A 21,690-nucleotide genomic window follows, 5' to 3' on the forward strand; every position below is an offset into this window, starting at 1 on the left:
GCACAACAATGCATGAGACACCAAGGTTTTATTTCTCATCTCAGTTGTCTCTTGTACTCTTAATTATTATGATTTGTTTGATCCAACTATTACACTGGATCCCCAAGTGAGGTTGTCTTCTAACTCTTAAGGATACAAAAGGGAGTCTCTACCATTTTCTGCTGCATGGACAGTGATGGTGACATGAGACCTAAAGTAGGAAGCCTGAAGGCTCTGGTAAATCTCCATCCCCTTCCAGACTTCTTGGGACAACTTCTCTCTCTTTGGCCAACAGTAAGGGTTTGATGAATAAATCAATTGAGTTTTTATCCATCTGAAGGGAAGAAAGATACAAAGGTTGAAAGGGACAATCATAATTTTGAGAATACCATCATTAACTACTTCGTAATTGTTCCTGATATCACTTTGAAAATAACAAATGCTACAGTTCCAGTTGTCTTTTTTTTTTTTTTTCCCCAAAAGGCAGATGTGAGGGGAAAATGTTAATTCTCATTGAAATTTTCATAACAGGATTAATAGCAAATACCGTTTGAACTTCTGTACTTAATTATCATTTTATACAAGTTGGATTATGCAAATGGTATTGAAACAGGTTTTAATAGATAATTACTCTCTTTAAAAAAGGAAAAGATAATTGCAAAAGACAAGTATCTATTCTCTCAGTAATTAGATGCCAGTTTCTTTTCATCTCTAATTGGAAGTGAAATATACATACAAATTCTTTACAATATCAATAGCAGAATGGCCCACAAAATACCAAAAAACTGGGAACAGTTGCATCAACTTACCTTCTCTAAATATACCTGGGATTCAAATGTTATATGCCATCAAACATCCTTACTACTATATCGAGTTGTTAATATGTATTGTTCTCTTTTATAGACGTGGAACTGGTGCTTTTAAATCAAGAGTGGGACTTCCAGCACCTACTCCTGTGATCAATAGCAAATATGGACTGAGAGAAACAGATAAACGTTTAAACAGGCTTAAAAAGTTGGGTGACAGCAGCAAAAACTCAGACAGCCAGTCTGTCAGCTCTAACACTGATGCAGATACCACTCAGGAAAAAGCTAATGCAAGTAAGCAAAGGGAAAACTTTTTTATAAAAGGCTTTGTTTTCTTAATATTAGAAAATTCTTCCTTCAGTGGAGTTCCTGTCTTATGTTGATGAGACACAATAACATATAGGCTTTTTATTTATTTATTTATAAATAAAAAAAGATTAAGAAATAAAGATTGTATTTGTACCCACAATTTTCTATAGGTCTCCTGTTTCAAAGCATACCACAGTACAAAATGTCTTAGTATGCCTGTATGTATTTACTCAGTTTCAAAATGCCACATATAGTAGTACATTTCAGGAAATATGAGTGATCATGAGTAAGAGAACTTCAAGCAGGTAAAGAAACCCACATTATTAGTCTGGGAGTATAGAATCGTAAGATTGGAAGGAACCTTGAGAGGTCTTCTAGCGTAGTCTCCTGTACTCAAGCCAGGACTAAGTATTATCTAAGCATAATGTAGTAAAATCTGATTCAGTGGGCAAGTTAGTGATAGAATGATAAGGGAGGGGTATCATTTGATTCATAAAAATCTACAGAATCATAATTTCAGTGTGTCACGCTCTGCGGCAAGGCAGTGGGGACTTGTTCCTAGTCCATCCCAGCTCCCAGGTCCTCCAGTTAGTTGACCATTTTGATGATGATATGTCGTTGGAAATGGGCCATGTTGGGTATCATTCAAAAGCCCTTTCTCCCACTAACACAGTGGTACCAAATATGACAAACCTAGAACAATAATGTAGATAGATATTTGCAAAAATGTTTAAAAATCAACTTTTTAAAATTTAATGCAGGGATGCATTGATCTGTGATAATCCTAGGGAAATTAGCCTTGACATGTTGAACTGAAAACATTTATTCATCAAAGGCATCATCAGTGTCATCTCCATCTAGGGCACTGCTGTTGGACACGTCACACTGATCCTCATCCGTGCTGCTCTCCAACACTTCTGTACAAGGCAGGTTGCTAGCCAAACATTTGCAGGGTGACAAGCATCTGGTCTATGCACACCAGCATTTGATTAGCTGAATGATTGATTTGGGAGCATTTCAGTCCATCCTTCAAGACTCATCCGTGCCCAATAGGGTTGGGCAGTTTTGGATAAGCTTGATCATCCTAGAGCCATTCCACTGTTTGATGATTTGCCCTCCTGTTAGCGGGTATAAATGCACCCCTTGTCGGTGGCAATTTTTCTCTATTTGTCTGCTTTTTGGAAAACATCCACCAACATGGCTCTGCAAGTGTTGTAATGTTGATCTTCAAGTGGTAAACTCAGCATGTGAACAGCTCCAGGTCATTTATGACCTCATCCGTGACTGTCTCAGCCATTTCAAGTTCTTTTAGAGCAAGGAGAGAGTATTTGAAGGCTGAATCAGATACCTTTCCAGTAGTGTCACATTCTGAGCAGGTGTGGAAACCTGGCAGTACCTGGCTTTTAACGGGCTGAGTGATAGACACACATCTCTAAGGGACATACAGTGATTCTGCTCCCAAACAGCAGGCGCAGAAACTGAATCCTGCAGAAGTCCTGGGTACTGTGTCTCGGAGAGTATTAGAGCAACTGTCTTGTGCCAAAATCTGGAGCTTAGTATTATCTCTCTGTGGCATTGATGGCATGCAAGATCATTTTAGTGTCCGCTTCCTCATGGGAACTACAGAGAAACTCCACTGAACAGTGCAAGGAAGCAGCTTCATTACGCCATGTGACAAAGAAATTCTTTGAGTAATTCTTTGCATTCTGCAGCATTTTTCCTGCAACGTATGTAGTTATCCCCATCCTTCATGTGAGTATGGGCTTCTTCATTGTGAGTTGGAGATGTTCATAGTCAGTGAATTTGTATTGGATAGGTGCAATATCATGGAGTCTCTTCTTTGTGGTAATATTTTTAAATTATTCCTCTGCATACCTGTCAGACATGAGGTGGATTTTGTCATAGGTCCAGTCTTTTCTCTAGCCTCATAATGGATAAATCTTGGCAGGTATTAATTATTTCTGGTTTGTCAAGACTTTGTACCTCAACCATACCATCTGATTGCTACAGTGAAAGGCCTCTGCTCTTATGAGGTACTGGGCATGTCAGTAGGTCATTGCTTAGGAAGACCATGTGAGATGTGCATTAATTTGGTTTTCACCTGGCACATGTGTGTTGTTCCATCACATTTGAATATCTGTTGTTGTACGCTGGAGAACTTGTACTTTCCCAAAGTCTCTCATATATCAACATCATGCTGAGATCTCATCACTGAAGACTGCTTTCATCATGATATTAGTGAGCTCCAGTATATCATGTGAATGGGTTGCCAAGGTGAGTAAGCTCTCCTGTAGCTATAAAATTGCCCCTTCTTGGCATTTAACAGCACCTAATGAGTTTAGATGGTGCTTGATCACTTCTGGAGAATGTTAATGTTTTGTTAGAAATTCGATGGCATTCTGGTGTTGTCAGGAAAAACTGGGAAAGAGCACTTGGATGCTGTGTTATGCCCACCAACTCCCCAGTGACTTTCATTGCTCTGTTTTTGTGTTCTAGGGCTTTGTCTGAACCAAGTGCACAGAAGGGAACTGGCGACCTTTTAACACCCAATTTCCTTTTTGAAATGTATCCCATATGTGAGGGTCAGACTTTTTTTAACTTCTTCTTTCAGTGAGGTACCAAGCATTCATCGCAGAATAGTTGGATAAATCTAAAGCAAAGAAGTATTTCATGAAGTCTTCCAGTGCTGCTAGGTGCAAATTCCAATTAGCAGACCTGACAAATCAAATAAAGAGCAACGAAGATTCAACCATCTTCATGTATCACCACACCATCATGAAATCATACCATTAAACAAAATAGAATAGCAATTTAAACTTAATATAAATATTTTTTCTACATTTTCAAATATATTCAATCACAACACAGAATACAAGTGTACAGTTCATTCTTGGTGTACCTCTTAATGTGATTTTGCAGTGTCGTTTGCATGGTCTCTCTCATGCGCCCACTTTACTTCCCATGCAATGTTCTTGCTATGAGTGACTGCTTCATAGTTTCTTATGTGCTAAAACTGAAACTTCTCACTAGATGCCTTTGGGCATCTGGCTTACTACGAAACAAACAGGTGTATTTCTTGAAACGCGTGCAATGGGACCCAGTATAAGGCGAGTCTTGCCCACAGCTGGCACTTGTCCAGGCATTTTCAACTATTTTTCTGGTGCTTGATGTACTTCCTCTCCAACCTTGCCAAATTCAGTTTATGAATGCACTTCTTATTGCATGTAAGGTGCCACCAAGCATTGTGTTTAACCAGGTCTTCCATGGTTGTATTCTCCAAAAGTTCAGCTACCAGTCGGTAGGTACTCTTTGTCTCGCCACTGATACCTAAAAATGATCAATACCAAAGCAAAAAGTGTTTTGTAATAAATTATCTGTGTGTTACGTAATTTGTGTGCATACTGTTTGCAGATGGATTCCAGGAATATCTGGCTGGATGCTGATGTCTTAACCAGTGCCTCATTAGGTCTTTTGGCATAATGAACAAAGCCGATAATCAATACCTCTGAACCACTTTTTTTTTTTTTTTTTGCTGATAATGGCAAATCAACTTGAAGCACCCTTTCCATTTATCAGAATCTGTAACATTAACAAAATCAATCAGGTATCCTCCTGTTCTGAGCATTGACTGATAACACATTAGTCAGTCAAGAGCCACAATTTAACTGTGAGCGCTGCATGTTTGATATGCCTGTGTTAATGTACATTTTTTAAAAGTTATTTTTAAACATTTCCTCTATGTATACCTACATAATTCCTCATATACCTACATAATTGTTTTAGATTTGTCACGTTTGGTACCATTGTGTTCATGGGAGAAAGTGCTTTCGAATGACACCCAACTCAACCCATTTTTGACACTATTGTATTATCAGAATTTCCACCAACTGAAGAATATGGAGTTGGGAGCTGGGGAACAGTGAATCCTCCCCAGCAATGCTGCAGGGGGTGATGCCATTGAAATTTATGAATCTGGTTTTTCATTAATCAAATTTCATCTTCCTTACCTTTCTATCACTGACTTGCCCATGGAATTACACATTCACAGACTTATGTAGGAAAAACGGTGTTCAAATTAATAGATAACTTGAGTCTATATTATGTAGACTGATGGTCATTTTTCTTTAGGGACAGTTTCTCATATCTCCAGAAACCATCAATCCTATTCTAGAATTTGACAATAATATACCTAGTTGCTATCAGTAAAGTGACTGGTCAATTCAGTTTTTAGTCTGAAATAAATGCAGACAGCTGATACTCTCAAAAGAAATTCAGAAGGATTTTTATTCAGTGAAGTACTAGAAAGATCCTCTTCATGTAACAGTAAGTGGTCATATCTACCTTTATTTTCTAAAATGAGACATAAATTGCTAAATAGTTTGACTTGGCTAGCAAGCAGATATCAAATTGCTTAAAACATTTAGGTTCCATCTTGCTCCCACTTGCTCCTGGGATGTCATAGCAGCACTGTTCCTGTTAACTTCCTTAAATGGTTCCCTGTTACGAAAAATCAAAGTACAAAGAAAAGGCAGGAAATCCAAAAACCTGTGGTGTCTGCCATCATAGAGTATGTGTAAATACAGCGCTTCAGAAATCTTGTCATTAGGCAGACCGATCCCTTCATGCTCACCCAAGTATAGGATACAGACAGTGTGGCACCTGAGAAGGAGATGAGAGCCAAAACCATTTTAAAAAAAAAAAAAAAAGTGTGGTCATTTGAGCTCCCTAGCAAAAGGGTGGGGGAACACAAAGAGCTTCGATCCTCTCCTGTACTTGAAGAATGTAGAACAAAACTTGACGGTGACGTGACATGCAAAGATGATTTCTGTAACGCCATCAAGAAACAATACAAATAAGCTCTTTTGGTGTAGGGTCACCAGAATCTGGAATTTAGATGTATTTTGGTAACTGTAAGGCAGTACCTTGGGGTCTGAATCACTTCTCTTCTCTTCTGCTCGAAAACTATATGATGTTACATTGACTTAAATTTGATTTTTGTAAATTTATATTAATATTAAGTGTTCTTAATTTTTAAGTAAAAAGTTAAACAGTACTGGCAAAAGGCCAGATAATTAACTTGTCTTTTTAAAAAAATAATTTTAACTCTTTATTTTTATTTTGCAGCTAACAGAAAATCTTCAATTGGTGTAAAAAAGAACAGCAAGAGTAGAGCATTAACAAGACAGTCTATGTCAAGAATTCCAGCTTCATCAAATTCTACCTCATCTAAACTAACTCATATAAATAATTCCAGGGTACCAAAGAGACTGAAAAAGCCTGCAAAGCCTTTACTTTCAAAGATAAAGTTGAGAAATCAGTGCAAAAGGCTAGAGCAAAAGAATGCCTCTAGAAAGCTTGAAATGGGAAATTTAGTTCTCAAAGAGCCTAAAGTAGTGCTATATAAAAATTTACCTATTAAAAAGGATAAAGAAATAGAGGGACCAGCTAAAGTTGCAGTCTCTAGTGGATGCTTAACAAGACATGCAGCAAGAGAATATAAACTGAATTCTGTGAAAGGTGCTCATGAGCATGGTGAAATATCACCCTGCACATACATAACCAGGAGGTCAATGAGAACAAGGATGAATTTGAAGGAGACCTCTGACATAAAGCTTGAACCAAATATGTTGGATACCTATAGAAACAACTTGACGGGGACTCGATCTGATATCTTACCGCAGCAGTCTCATGTGATACATGAAAATGAACTAATTCATGGAACATCACATAAAGGGGAGGTCAGATACCAGAAGAATGATGTGGGCATGTCCAGAAAGAAATCACGACAAGGAAAACTTGTGAAATCATCTGCAAATATAGAAGAAGCTGATCCTACACATAATCCACCTGGCAAAGATGAAGTACCAAATTTGATTAGTTCTCATTCAGAACATGGAGAAAGGAGTAATGTAGTGGATATGGCCCTCGGATATAAGGACGGTATTCCTATGTCTGGTGGCTGCTCCATTGTTACATCTGACAATTTCAAAGCAAAGGACAGCTTTAGAACTGCTAAAAGTAAAAAGAAAAGACGAATCACAAGGTATGATGCGCAATTAATCCTTGAAAATAGTTCTGGGATTCCCAAACTGACCCTGCGTAGGCGTCACGATAGCAGCAGCAAGGCAAACGACCAAGAAAATGATGGAATAAATTCTTCAAAAATAAGCATCAAATTAAGTAAAGACCATGAAAAAGACAATAACTTGTATGTAGCAAAGCTAAATAATGGATTTAACTCAGGATCAGGCAACAGTTCAACAAAATTAAAGATACAACTAAAACGAGACGAAGAAAACAGGGGGACGTACTCTGAGGACCTTCATGAAAATGGCATGTGTTGTAGTGATACGCTCTCTCTCTTGGAGTCAAGAATGGAAGTGGATGATTACAGTCAGTATGAGGAGGAAACTGCAGATGAATCTTCATCAGAAGAGGAAGAGGAGGAGGAGGAGGACTATGATGATGAATTTGAAGATGATTTTATTCCTCTTCCTCCAGCTAAGCGATTAAGGCTTATAGTTGGCAAGGATTCAATAGACATTGATATTTCTTCTAGAAGAAGAGAAGATCAGTCTTTGAGGCTCAATGCATAAGCTTATAGGTCTTAAACTGACCAGGATGTCCATTTTTAAACAAAACAAAAAAAAATTCCATTCAATTATTCCTCAACTGAAGAACTTTCTGAAAATTTTAGTAACAGCACTTCTTTATTGTTTATTCACTTATCAACATAATATTGTAGAAAGTGTACAGCATACTGACTCTTCTTAAGTCTGATTTGTGCAGATTTTTATTGTACTTTTTAATAGCCTCTTTATGTGCAATTCTGAGTTAGAGTAAGAGGTAATGCTCTGTTGTAAAATAAAGGCTCAAGCAAAATTATAAAATGACATCAAAACTTTCCATGCAGGACAATGAGAACACAATAATGTGGCTACACAATTATTTTTAACCTATAAGAGCATTAGTTTGCTCTTACAATATCTGACTAAACAGTAATTTAAAAAAATCATAGTAGCAGCATATTAAAGTTTTCTAGTATATGTTAATATCACCAGCAATGATCTACGGCTTTTCAATTTCTTTGCTAGATGTTTTCCCCCCTTGAAGTTTGTCAGTTTTAACACTGTATGCTGTCCCAGACGTACTGTTTGTGGCCTTTGTTATAGTAGCAAACCGTTGGTTGGAAGTCAAATTGATTTCTTTAAAAAAAGAAAAAAAAAGAAATAAAAAGGTGTTGACAGTTTGCTGACTTTTTAGTACATTATATGTACAAGGGTAGCAGTATGCAGAATAAAAGTTTGGATATGGTGTATTTATTGCTTGTTATGTAAATTAAACACCTTGTATTTAACACTTTTTTCAATACTTTTAGATAAAAATTGTTCTTTGCAAGAATGATTGGTGCTTATTTTTTCAAGAATTTGCTGTGAAACAATGTGATTACAACAGGCAACATTTATCCAATGAACTGCAGCTATCCTAAATTGGTTCTTCATAGTTTTCTGTTGCACTTGTAAAATGCTACAAGGAATTTAAAGAAATCTATTCACTTTAACTTATGATAGTTTTATGAAATTAAAAAAAACCTAAGTCACAGCTTTTGTTCTGTGGTAACCTATACAAATGTTTGTCTTTTTGAAATCCAGTGTAAAGGACTGAAAAAATATGTATATGTTGTAAATACTTGTGTGTTGTGAGAAATTTTGTCATAAGAAATTGAGATAACTTACCAGAAGGGTTTTTAAGTTTAGAATTACATTCATGCCAATAAAATAGGAAATTATAAACCTAGTTTTAAACTCTGCATCAGTGGGAATTCTTTGCTTTTATTTAGTTTATATTTTAAGATTTCACTCTGGATATGTTATAACAGTACTGATCTTTTTTTTAAAGAGTTTCAGGGTTTTGTTTTTTATATAAGGCCATTAGGAACAGGAACAGCCCTTGGGGGTGAAGGGGGAGGAGGAAATGGAAATGATCTATAAATTTTAACAGATGAACTATTTATTTTAGCACACAGATCTTTTGAAATGTCTTCAATTTGAGTTAAGTGGCAGTTTTTTGTATGTTCTGTGTCATACAAGTTGTTTTACTAAACAGTGGATGAAGATTCTGACAAATGTGGTTTGTTAGGGTGCTTTAGTTTCTAGAGACATGGGGAAATCAGAATAGATTATAAGAACATGTTTAGTGGATCAACTTAATCCATACAACCGAAACATTGAAGATGCGTGAAATGTTCCCGTTAAACACACATTCCAGTGTCTGCACAGAAAAGCCAGCTGGAGTGACAAAGTGGCTGCAGAGCACAATTTTAGGGGCGTTAGCAGAGGTGGGTGGGTAAATTTGCACAGTAGATCATCTTGTAGCTGGTTTTTGCTAGCTTCCAGTCTTCAGGAAAACAGTCTTTTCAAAGGTTTCAGAGTAACAGCCGTGTTAGTCTGTATTCGCAAAAAGAAAAGGAGTACTTGTGGCACCTTAGAGACTAACCAATTTATTTGAGCATAAGCTTTCGTGAGCTACAGCTCACTTCCTCAGATGCATATCGTGGAAACTGCAGCAGGCTTTATATATACACAGAGAATATGAAACAATACCTCCTCCCACCCCACTGTCCTGCTGGTTCAAAATAGTTTGGAGTCATAATTTATTTTCAGTAGATTGCAAATGAAACAGTAGAATATCAGTTTCTTCTTTTGTTTCCCATCATCTATTCTCAGAGTTAGACATTGGCCCAGATTAATGTTTAGCCCTTCATGAGTATTTGCTGCATACTCTATCCTCCTTGCCATGTTTGAGAATTTAAACTCTCCAAGAGCTACATGATCAGGCAGTGTGTTAAGTGGAACAGATAATAGAATCACAGAAGTGGATATGCCTTATGTAATGCCCAGCCTCCAGTAGCTAAGGCATTGGATTCCTGGTTCTTGAGATTACGTAGTAAACTGTGGTAAGTACTGTACTGACTAATAAGTCAGCTACGATAAACTATTTTGCATTCAATTTTTAACATTGTATGAGAATAAGATTATTGTGTCATTATGGTAAGGCTATTGTAAAAATGGGATTACTAAGCATTTGTCTACACTAGAAAATTTTACTGGCAAAAGTTTTGTTGGCATACAGCTACCAGTATAGCTATTTTGGCAGTGTGTTGAATCTTGGCTGCCTTTGTTGGTGCATTGTGTCCTCATACAGTCTCAGGTTGTATAGGCAAAAGACATGCAGCACTGTGGGTAGTGTTGCCAGTGTCCCCTGCACTGCCATCCAGCACATTATCTTGTGGAAAAATGTGGAAGGATACTGTGGGACATCAGCACTCTTCTCAGGAATTGTGGAGTTTGGGATCAAATTTCCACACTTCCTTCTGTCCCATGCTATGATCTATCTCTTTTGGTGCTCCCCCATCCTCTTTTAATTCCGATAGTATCCTCTGGTCCATCCCATAATTTTACTTTTTTGTGCTGGTTTTCAATCTCTCTGCTAATTCAGCATCAGAAATATGGATGCTGAACAGATCGGCAGACTTCTGTTGCCTGTTTCAGAGACAGGGTAATTGATTGTTTCCTTTTTATGGAACCATAGCAATGCCACAGCAGCCAACCATGCATTAGGGAAACTGAATAGTGAGGAGTACGTAGACATAACGAATGAATGAATGACAGTGGAGATAACAGCTGCAAATCAAACAAATATTGTTGGCTGATGGGCAGTTTGGTGTGGGGGGAAATCTGTATTGAGGTGGCTATCCTCCAGGTGTGCCAGGGCATTCAGCATGTCCTGCTGCACAGGATTGTGACTCTGGCAACTTGAGGGAAATAGATGTATTCAATTAAATGGATGATCCTTCCCCTCCCCACCTTGTCTCCAATACGTAAAGAGAAAAGGGATATTTTCCCATAGTTATGCAAGCATTGGAGGATCACCCTGGATACCTTACTGACATTAACATTGGATGGTCAAGAAAGGTGTATGATGCTCACATCTTTAGGAATACAGACTTTTGGAAAAGCTGCAAGCAGGGACACATTTCCCAGAACAGCATATTCAGTTTGGTGGGGTTGATATTATCAGGGACCCAACCTACCCCTCCATGGCTCATGAAGCCATACATCAGGAACCTGGACTGCAACAATGAAAGATTTAACTATCTCCTGAAAAGGTGCAGGATGACCATGGAGTATGCCAGTGGTATACCAAAGGGCTGGTGGATACCAATCTCAGCAAGCCAAATATTCTTACTGTCATTGCTGCATGTTGCGTTTCGCATAACATTTGCAAGGCCAGAAGAGAAATGTCTCCACTAGGATGGAGGTGGACAGGCTGTTTTCTGATTTCATGCAGTATGACACAAAGCCAGTTACTAGAGCCCACCACGGTGCTGTGCAGTTGAGCAAAGCCTAAAAAGCACATTCTGAGAGTTTGCTATAGCCAGACAGTGTTAATTTATTGCACATGCAGTAGTTAGCTGGTTTATGAATTGTTCATGGATGAAGGGGGCTGCTGATTTGGGGGGCTAAATCTCTGTATTGTAAGACAAAGGAAATCATGGTTTTCACAAAATTGAACTTTATTATACAATAATAACTTCTCAGTAATAACTACTGATCTCTCTGGGCTGCATCACAAGTCAGTGTAGGTGTATTCAGAACAGTTTTCCTCATTGCTCACTGGGGTATAGTGGAAGGGATGCTGCTGCTGAGAATGCTGGTGCCCTAAAGAAGCTGATGGGGGAGCGGGGGTGTGTGTGTGTGCATGGCCCTGGAAGAAGCTACTCCTACTCCCTGGAAGAAGGAATTGTTGTCCATGCTGTGGAGTGGCTGCTGGCATGTAGTCCTTCTGATGTTCCGCTCCATAATGTTTTGGAGCATCTTTCTTGTGGGAGGAGGTGCATGATGTCTTGGTATACCTCTTGGTCCTTCTGTGTTTCCTCCAGCCTATGGTCGCTCCATTCTCAAGTGTCTCAGACTCCAGAATTGGAAGTCTTGAGCAGTTCTGCAAACATGTCTTCTGCTGTCCACTTTTTTTTCTTCCTTACCATGGTGAGTCTTGCAGGTGTAGAAGGGATGGCGCTCATGGATACCCCAGCTGAAGTCGCTGATAAATAATGATAAACTCATAAACATTGTTTTATATTTAAGGGATTAGCAGACATCAAAAGATAAATACAACTCTATGAAACTTTGCCCTTTATAGATTCCCCATAGCAATTGTGAGTCTGTCCATATTTTTTCTCACTTCATACCATATATGGGATGGTTTGGGAAGCCTGGGTAACTAGGGATCATGCAGTAGACTGCTAAATTTATTACAGGCAGTGATGAATCTTGGCAGATAAATTGCTCATGAAGGCACTGAAGGCTTAGAGAAGGCAGCTGTTGAAAGGACTCATTGTCACCCAGGGCCATATGCTGTCAGCCACTTCAAAGCAGTGCTCCCCCAAAGCTCTTTGCAGAGTGGAATGGGAAGGTGTCCTGACATGGAGAGAGAAACATGGCTGATCTGCTTAGAAATGTCCAGGCAAAGATCAAACACTGTTTCCTTGAAGAGTGCAGAGAAATGATCCCAGAAAGCTGTTCAGGCCAAGATAGACCAGCCCCTCCATAAGCAGTGGAAGGTTGTGATTGCCAGATAGTGTCATGAGCCTATCCAAGCCAAGCTCCCACTTAGTTAACGGTTTCTCTCTTCTGAATCTAACTGCAGCATGCAAGTAATGTGTTTTGGACTTGAAAACCAAAGTACTGTGTGTGTAGCTTGAAAACATGAAGCCAACATGTTTGCAATGCATTTTCTACAAAATTATGTAGTCTGAATGCCCAATCACTGGTTTGCTTGCATGTACTCTTTTCTGTTTTCAATGTCACTTTGTTAGGGAGACAGTGCCCACCTGCTATGTACTTTGAATGCTCAGAGAGACAAGGTGGGTGAGGTAATATCTTTGGACTGACTTCTGTTGGTGAGAGAAACAAGCTTTCAAGCTATGCAGAGCTTTGGTCTCAGTACCTTTCCCAGACTTGAAGAATGTTCCAGGTGAGCCTAGAGTAGGCCTGACTGTATAAAAAGCCAGTCAGCTGCGAACCAGCTGAGCAGCGAACAACGGAGCGGCTAACAGAGGGAGTTTGCCTGGGAGTTCGCCTGGGGAGAGCCACTCAGGCTTACATCTTGCCGGCTTCTCTGAGTACTTACTACAACTCCTGAGGAAGCTCGTAGAAGGAAGGTAATATGGATGGGGGGTGTTCATCTGTTGTGACCTGCACTGGATGTGCCATGTTTGTCTTTCTTCCACAGCACAGAAGCGACTTTGTCTGTACAAAGTGCAAGCTGGTCTCCATATTGGAAGAGAAGGTTCAAGGTCTGGAGCAACAGGTATCGACCCTGCGTTGCATAAGAGGAAACTGAAGATTTCCTGGACAAACGTTAGGATATGCTTCTACGGACACAACATTCTAAAGATTCAGAGCAGGCTGCGCAGCGGGGACAGGAGGACGCTGAAGAAATTTGGCATCATGTGACCTCCAGAAGAAGAAAGGGGAGTGTCCATATACCAGCAACACAGATACAGGTAAGTAACCGTTTTCATGTTCTCTCCACAGGTACTAATGCGAAGAGTGGACTAGATGATACATCTGAGGGAAAGGAACAGAAGGAGACTCCGCCGACTGGAAGGCATGAGATGCACTGTCCTAGAGTTGGGGGTTCCACGACCACCGCTCCCAAGAGAAGGGGGGGGGGGTGGTCAGGGACTCTCTCCTCAGGGGGACTGAGTCATCTATCTGCCACCCCGACTGGGAAAACCGAGAAGTCTGCTGCTCGCCAGGAGCTAGGATTCACGATGTGACAGAGAGACTGCCCTCATCAAGCCCTCTGATCATCAAGCCCTTCCTGCTTCTCCACGTGGGCACCCATGATACTGCCAAGAATGACCTTGAGCGGATCACTGCAGACTACGTGGCTCTGGGAAGAAGGATAAAGGAGTTTGAGGTGCAAGTGGTCTTCTCGTCCATCCTCCCTGTGCAAGGAAAAGACCTGGGTGGAGACCGTCGAATCATGGAAGTCAAAGAATGGCTACGCAGGTGGTGTCGGAGAGAAGGCTTTGGATTCTTTGACCATGGGATGATGCTCCAAGAAGGAGGAGTGCTAGGCAGAGACGGGCTCCACCTAACAAAGAGGGGGAAGAGCATCTTCGCAAGCAGGCTGGCTAACCTAGTGAGGAGGGCTTTAAACTAGGTTCACTGGGGGAAGGAGACCAAAGCCCTGAGGTAAGTGGGGAAGTGGGATACCGGGAGGATGCAGGAGTGCGCGAGAGGGCAGGGCTCCTGTCTCATAGAAAGAGGGGCGATCAGTGAGTTATCTCAAGTGCCTGTACACAAATGCAAGAAACCTGGGAAACAAGCAGGGAAAACTGGAAGTCCTGGCACAGTCAAGGAATTATGATGTGATTGGAATAACAGAGACTTGGTGGGATAACTCACATGACTGGAGTACTCTCATGGATGGGTATAAACTGTTCAGGAAGGACAGGCAGGGCAGAAAAGGTGGGGGAGTAGCACTGCATGTAAGGGAGCAGTATGATTGCTCAGAGCTCCGGTACGAAACTGCAGAAAAAACTGAGTGTCTCTGGATTAAGTTTAGAAGTGTGAGCAACAAAAGTGATGTCATGGTGGGAGTCTGCTATAGACCACCGGACCAGGGGGATGAGGTGGACAAGGCTTTTTTCCGGCAACTCACGGAAGTTACTAGATCGCGGGCTCTGGTTCTCATGGGAGATTTCCATCACCCTGATATCTGCTGGGAGAGCAATACAGCGGTGCACAGACAATCCAGGAACTTTCTGGAACGTGTAGGGGACAATTTCCTGGTGCAAGTGCTGGAGGAACCAACTAGGGGCAGAGCTCTTCTTGACCTGCTGCTCACAAACCGGGAAGAATTAGTAGGGGAAGCTAAAGTGGATGGAAACCTGGGAGGCCATGGATGGAAACCATGAGATGGTCAAGTTCAGGATCCTGACACAGGGAAGAAAGGAGAGCAGCAGAATACGGACCCTGGACTTCAGAAAAGCAGATTTTGACTCCCTCAGGGAACTGATGGGCAGGATCCCCTGGGAGAATAACATGAGGGGGAAAGGAGTCCAGGAGAGCTGGCTGTATTTTAAAGAATCCTTATTGAGGTTACAGGGACAAACCATCCCGATGTGTAGAAAGAATAGTAAATATGGCAGGCGACCAGCTTGGCTTCACAGTGAAATCCTTGCTGACCTTAAACATAAAAAAGAATCCTACAAGAAGTGGAAGATTGGACAAATGACCAGGGAGGAGTATAAAAATATTGCTCGGGCATGCAGGAGTGACATCAGGAAGGCCAAATCACACCTGGAGTTGCAGCTAGCAAGAGATGTTAAGAGTAACAAGAAGGGTTTCTTCAGGTATGTTAGCAACAAGAAGAAAGTCAAGGAAAGTGTGGGCCCCTTACTGAATGAGGCAGGCAACCTAGTGACGGAGGATGTGGAAAAAGCTAATGTACTCAATGCTTTTTTTGCCTCTGTCTTCACGAACAAGGTCAGCTCCAGACTACTGCCCTGGGCAGCACAGCATGGGGAGGAGGTGACCAGCCCTCTGTGGAGAAAGAAGTGGTTCGGGACTGTTTAGAAAAGCTGGATGTGCACAAGTCCATGGGGCTAGATGCGTTGCATCCGAGAGTGCTAAAGGAGTTGGCGGATATGATTGCAGAGCCATTGGCCATTATCTCTGAAAACTCATGGCGATCGGGGGAGTGGAAAAAGGCTAATGGAGTGCCCATCTTTAAAAAAGGGAAGAAAGAGGATCCTGGGAACTACAGGCCAGTCAGCCTCACCTCAGACCCTGGAAAAATCATGGAGCAGGTCCTCAAGGAATCAATTCTGAAGCACTTAGAGGAGCGGGAAGTGATCAGGAACAGTCAGCATGGATTCACCAAGGGCAAGTCATGGCTGACTAATCTAATTGCCTTCTATGAGGAGATAACTGGCTCTCTGGATGAGGGGAAAGCGGTGGATGTGTTCTTCCTTGACTTTAGCAAAGCTTTTGACACGGTCTCCCACAGTATTCTTGACAGCAAGTTAAAGAAGTGTGAGCTGGATGAATGGACTATAAGGTGGATAGAAAGTTGGCTAGATTGTCGGGCTCAATGGGTAGTGATCAATGGCTCCATGTCTAGTTGGCAGCCGGTATCAAGTGGAGTGCCCCAAGGGTCAGTCCTCAGGCCGGTTTTGTTCAATATCTTCATAAATGATCTGAAGGATGGTGTGGATTGCACCCTCAGCAAGTTTGCAGATGACACTAAACTGGGAGGAAAGGTAGATACGCTGGAGGGTAGGGATAGGATACAGAGGGCCCTAGTCAAATTTGAGGATTGGGCCAAAAGAAATCTGAAGAGGTTCAACAAGGACAAGTGCAGAGTTCTGCACTTAGGACAGAAGAATCCCATGCACCGCTACAGACTAAGGACCGAATGGCTAGGCAGCAGTTCTGCAGAAAAGGACCTAAGGGTTACAGTGGATGAGAAGCTGGATATGAGTCAACAGTGTGCCCTTGTCGCCAAGAAGGCTAGTGACATTTTGGGATGTATACGTAGGGGCATTGCCAGCAGATCGTTCTCCTCTATTCGACATTGGTGAGGCCTCATCTGGAGTACTGTGTTTAGTTTTGGGCCCCACACTACAAGAAGGATGTGGAAAAATTGGAAAGAGTGCAGCGGAGGGCAACAAAAATGATTAAGGGACTCGAACACATGACTTATGAGGAGAGGCTGAGGGAGCTGGTATTGTTTGGTCTGCGGAAGAGAAGAATGAGAGGGGATTTGATAGCTGCTTTCAACTACCTGAAAGGGGGTTCCAAAGAGGATGGATCTAGACTGTTCTCAGTGGTAGCTGATGACAGAACGAGGAGTAATGGTCTCAAGTTGCAGTGGGGGAGGTTTAGGTTGGATATTAGGAAAAACTTTTTCACTAGGAGGGTTGTGAAACACTGGAATGCATTACCTAGGGAGGTGGTGGAATCTCCTTCCTTGGATATTTTTAAGGTACGGCTTGACAAAGCCCTGGCTGGGATGATTTAGTTGGGGGATTGGTCCTGCTTTGAGCAGGGCGTTGGACTAGATGACCTCCTGAGGTCCCTTCCAATACTATGGTTGTATGAGCTCTGTGTAGCTCAAAAGCTTGTTTCTCACCAACAGAAGTCAGTCCAAAGATATGACCTCACCCACCTTGTCTCTCTAATATCCTGGGATCGACATGGCTACAGAAACACTGCATACACTGTTTGGTTTGTGTGTCGCTTACAATCACTGGAAGCATTTTTTTCCCCCTGTTTGTAATGCATTGGACTTTATTTGGTTACATTGCCTACAAAAGTATGTACTTTGGAGGCATCCCGACAAGTTACAAAAATAAGTATTTAGAAATGTTTTTTGGCTTTTGTATCCGTTTAGCCTACTAATGCTAGTGGAGGCTCTATAAATAAACTGGCTACTTTAATTGTTTGCAGTGATGGTGTAAGTGTGTTGGTCCCAGGATATGAGAAACACAAGCTGGCTGGAGTAATATATTTTATTGGACCAACCTCTGTTGGTGAGAGAGACCAGCATTCCAGCTCTACAGAGCTCTTCTTCAGGTCTGGTAATCCGTGTGTCCTAGCTAAATGCAAGGTTGAACAGATTAAGTACGAGGAGTTAACATGTAAGAAACTATTCAAAATGAAGTGGGCAAAGGTCAGAGGAGAGTTGGGGGGGTTACATAAAACCAGTGCCTCTGGTGAGGCCATGATTTTTGGTGTCTTGCAGAGTTACAAATACACATTCCTAAGCTTGTCTTTTTATGGTGTTGTGCAGGTTTCATTTGAGAGTGAGGAGTGATCATTTTATGGTAAGTGTTGGCCTACAGGTGAAGACATTTTTCAGCTTTGTGACATTTTTCAGCTTTGGCAGCAAGGAGATTTTATGACTGAGTTTAGTTAGCAGATACATATTTGCATATCCCTAACTGACCTTTCCACAGAAAACTTCTAGCTTTGTTAGATGGAAACTGTACTAGTACTGGACCCTGACCTTCAGCTTATTCTCCATCTTCAGGCTTTTTACAAAAGTATTTTTGAAGTAACAGAAGCAACCCTGAAGGGGAAAGACAACTATAGCTTTTTTCTCCTTGGATGACAACCTGCTAAAGGCCAGTTGGAGTATTTCCAGCAATGGTAAGGTAGCTGAAATTAGATGGATTAGTAATAAATTGAATGTTGGCTCATTGCAACCCAGGCTAGCTCTCACCTACTGGAGACCATAGCGAGCACAATGAGGAAAGCTATAGTCTTTGAGGTGTGACTTAAGGTATAGACCAGGGGTCTCAAACTCCCGGCCCGTGGGCCATCTGCGACCCAATAAACTTCCCACTGCGGCCCGCGGAGGAGAGATGGGAGGAGAGTCACAGGCAGACACTGCTGGCAATGTCTGCTGTAGGCTCTGCCCCTGTAGCTCCCATTGGCTGGGGGAGAGGGACAGAGGTATCATCATTAGTTGCCGGGCAGAGTCAGCCAGGGAGGCAGCATCACTTTTTTCCACAATGAATATGAACAAGTCAAAATACCGAACACAACTATCCGACGCCCACCTTGCTGCAATCCTGAAGGTTTCAACTGCTCAGTCATGGAGGCCAAACAGCAACAAACTGACAGAACTGAAGCGTTGCCAGCTGTCTGGCAAACACTAAAAACCCCTGGTATATACAGACCGGTGACCCCTCAAGTTGTTTAGTTTATGCTGGCCTGTGTATACTTCTGCACCGTTTGGGAAAGGAATTGCAATCTCGTTTAGCTTACTGTTTTACCACACCATTATCACACTCCTGCTTCTGCCTCCCTTAAGGTTAGAAGTCAGTTTCCTTCTACCATGTGCCAAACAGTGATTTCCCTGCCTCCCCACTCCCAATTTAATATTCACGTATGGCCAGTTCCATTTACCTTAAATAAAGCAGTTGAATTGGCATAAATGGTTTATTGAGTAACCAGTTTCTAAACCATTTTAGTCTCTATAGGTTAAAACCAGTACCTTTAATTCCATCTGGTGCTAACAGCTAGTTAGTGCAGATCACAGAGAACAACAAGCAAACAACAAACATGCTCTGTTTGAGCCAGTTAGTGACAGTGGGGAGAAAAAAATCACTCTAGGTAAATTTTAAGTCTTTTGTTCTCTCCAATAATGCTGACTTTTTCCTTCCTTTATTCAACCAAACTTAGCTATGTGTACCCATTAAAAAGAGTATAATTTTGCTAATGTTGGGAATTAAATTACTAATGGAATCAGTTACATATATATCTGAAGAATATTTTCATTGTGCACGACTTCCTCTAACAGATCTCAATGCAAAAATAGACTCTATGGAAATGTTATGTTCTTGTGGAACTTACAACCTCCACAGGCGGGAGCATCTCTCTGCAGTGCTTATCAACATTGCAGAAACAAATGATGCATATCCAAATGAAGCCAGTAAACCCAGCAGAGCTTGAAAACTGTGCAAGCCCAATAGCTTTTGGTTCAAGGAGTGAACAAGCTCCAGTCTTGTAAGTTTGTCAGGCCAAATAGTTCTGGATTTTTCCTTATGGGAGCCAAACCTTTAAACTACAAACGTTACTTTACTGTAACTATGTTTTAAATTTAAATGCTTGAGATTTAATAGTGATAATTAATAAAAAATGTACAATAGTCAATAGACATGACTACACTCATGGAGCAGATAATGCTAGTCACTCCTGTGTAATGGTTAACCACTTGGCCTATTTCTCCTGCTCTTACAGTTACAAGCTATGGTGTCTTATCCTCTCTTTTGAGAACTCTCCTGGGAGTCATTTGTCTTTGTAAATATCCAGTCTGCATCTAGTCCGGACAGTAAACATAGGCTGTCTCTACAAATGTCCATTGTTCTCATGTTGGTTGGTCAGCTCTGACTTCCTCTTGTCAGGTGATAAGTTTCACTCCAACAGATTTGGAACATAATATCCTACCTCCGATAAAGTGAGCTGTAGCTCATGAAAGCTTATGCTCAAATAAATGTTAGTCTCTAAGGTGCCACAAGTCCTCCTTTTTCTTTTTGCTGATACAGACTAACACGGCTGCTACTCTGAAACCTGTCAATATCCTACATGTTGCATAACTCCAAATCAGCTGCTACTTAGCTATCGGCAGAGCGTATATGACGTCCTTCAGTAAAACATTGGAAAAGATGGTTGAACGTGGGATAATTACCTGTGTCTGGGCATGTCTGTGTTAGTCAGGACTTTCTTAGAACCTGGAACTGAAAACCCCGAAGATGTATTTTCCCACAGCATGGACTGACCAAAGCAATTTCCTGAGAAGTGCAAATGTGATTCACTTGGTCAACATCTTGATAACTGCAGTGGCTACAAATGACAAAAATAAAGAACACCCATTCATTCTGAACTTAAAACAATGAAAAAGTAATAATTGTTAGCAAATGAAATAGAACAATTAAAGACACAAGAACTGGGATATCAAAAAACACTATGCCATTCTAGTTTGGAATGAGGGACTTCTATGTAATATATCAGTCATTTCATTTTATAGGAAAAAAGTAAATGTTTGAAAAATTATTTCTTCTGAGGAAGGATAGTGAAATAAGATTTTGTTTTAAAGCCTCTTTAAATATTTTATATTCCGATAATGAAGAAGCCATTGTATACCTTAGGAACAGTGGTTACTGAGGTGCACCTGCATTTGCAGGGCCTGTGGTGGAAGGAGAGATGTTGTAAAGGTGTGCTGGTGCTGCTTAGGGGTTGAGTGAGTTTGCAACAACTCCCAGCTACCCCAGGGGAAACTTTGGTGGGTTTATTATTACAGAGGATAAAATAAAAATGATTCCACTGCCCCCAAGACACCCCTCAACGTTGTGGTAAAAATATTTCAGGGCAAAGGGTTGCCTCCCTGAACACTCTAGAATGGTACAGTGTCAACAGATTGTGATGGTGGCAGGAGTTTATTTCAAAGAATACTGATAAGATCCTGGTGCTCTGGGCTTTCCTACCTCCAGAGCTTACTGTACAGGCTTCTCGTTTTCCCTGATCCCTGGCTATAGGAAAAGACGGAGGGGGGGGACCGCAGGGCCCTGGTGCTTTGGTCTAAATTTTCTTTCTTGTTTTAGCCCAAGAGCAGTAAAATAAGCTTTCTGTCTACTGGGAGGCAGAGCCAGGTTGACCGTACCTGCAGCTAGTCCTGACTGGCCTTGTCATCCCCTACGACTGAGAACCACCCTCTCCATCAAGCTTGGAAACAGCAGACAAAAGTGTTGCTGGCACCCAGTGCCGAGAGGCAAAACAACAGCAGGGGTTCGCTACCCGGTGTGCGTCGCCCAATAATCACAACGGGGTGGAGAAACAGAAAAGTTTATTTGCAGCTGCAAACAAGGTACAGGGAGAATAGAATCTCAAATCCTGCACACAGAGCAGGAAGTTACACAGGCTTTTATAAAACCTTTCTTCAGCATACTTATCCAATAGCAAGCTGCCCTAAGTATCCATATAGCCAGCCAATCCAGTTACTAGCTAGTTCCCTT

General features: G+C 41.3%; 1 protein-coding gene and 1 long non-coding RNA gene across 6 annotated transcripts in view; one reads left to right on the plus strand and one right to left on the minus strand.

The window, feature by feature from the left end:
- The window catches only part of KMT5B (lysine methyltransferase 5B), a 51,381-nt gene extending 42,526 nt beyond the window's left edge, over positions 1-8,855 (plus strand). For all 3 annotated transcript variants that reach the window (XM_084632533.1, XM_084632534.1, XM_084632535.1), the window contains 2 exons: positions 883-1,079; positions 6,219-8,855. In XM_084632533.1, the coding sequence (XP_084488659.1) occupies positions 883-1,079; positions 6,219-7,690 (1,669 nt within the window). In that variant the 3' untranslated portion in view covers positions 7,691-8,855. The remainder of the gene's footprint in view (positions 1-882; positions 1,080-6,218) is intronic.
- Positions 8,856-11,652: 2,797 nt separating this feature from the next.
- LOC311522030 overlaps positions 11,653-21,690 on the minus strand; it is a 69,767-nt gene continuing 59,729 nt past the window's right edge. For all 3 annotated transcript variants that reach the window (XR_014712027.1, XR_014712028.1, XR_014712029.1), the window contains 2 exons: positions 20,367-20,521; positions 11,653-12,197 (listed from right to left, as the gene is read on the minus strand). This is a non-coding gene — a long non-coding RNA (uncharacterized lncRNA). The remainder of the gene's footprint in view (positions 12,198-20,366; positions 20,522-21,690) is intronic.

The sequence above is a fragment of the Lepidochelys olivacea genome, assembly GCF_965140295.1.
Source record: "Lepidochelys olivacea isolate rLepOli2 genome assembly, chromosome: 6".
Classification (NCBI taxonomy): Eukaryota; Metazoa; Chordata; order Testudines; family Cheloniidae; genus Lepidochelys; species Lepidochelys olivacea.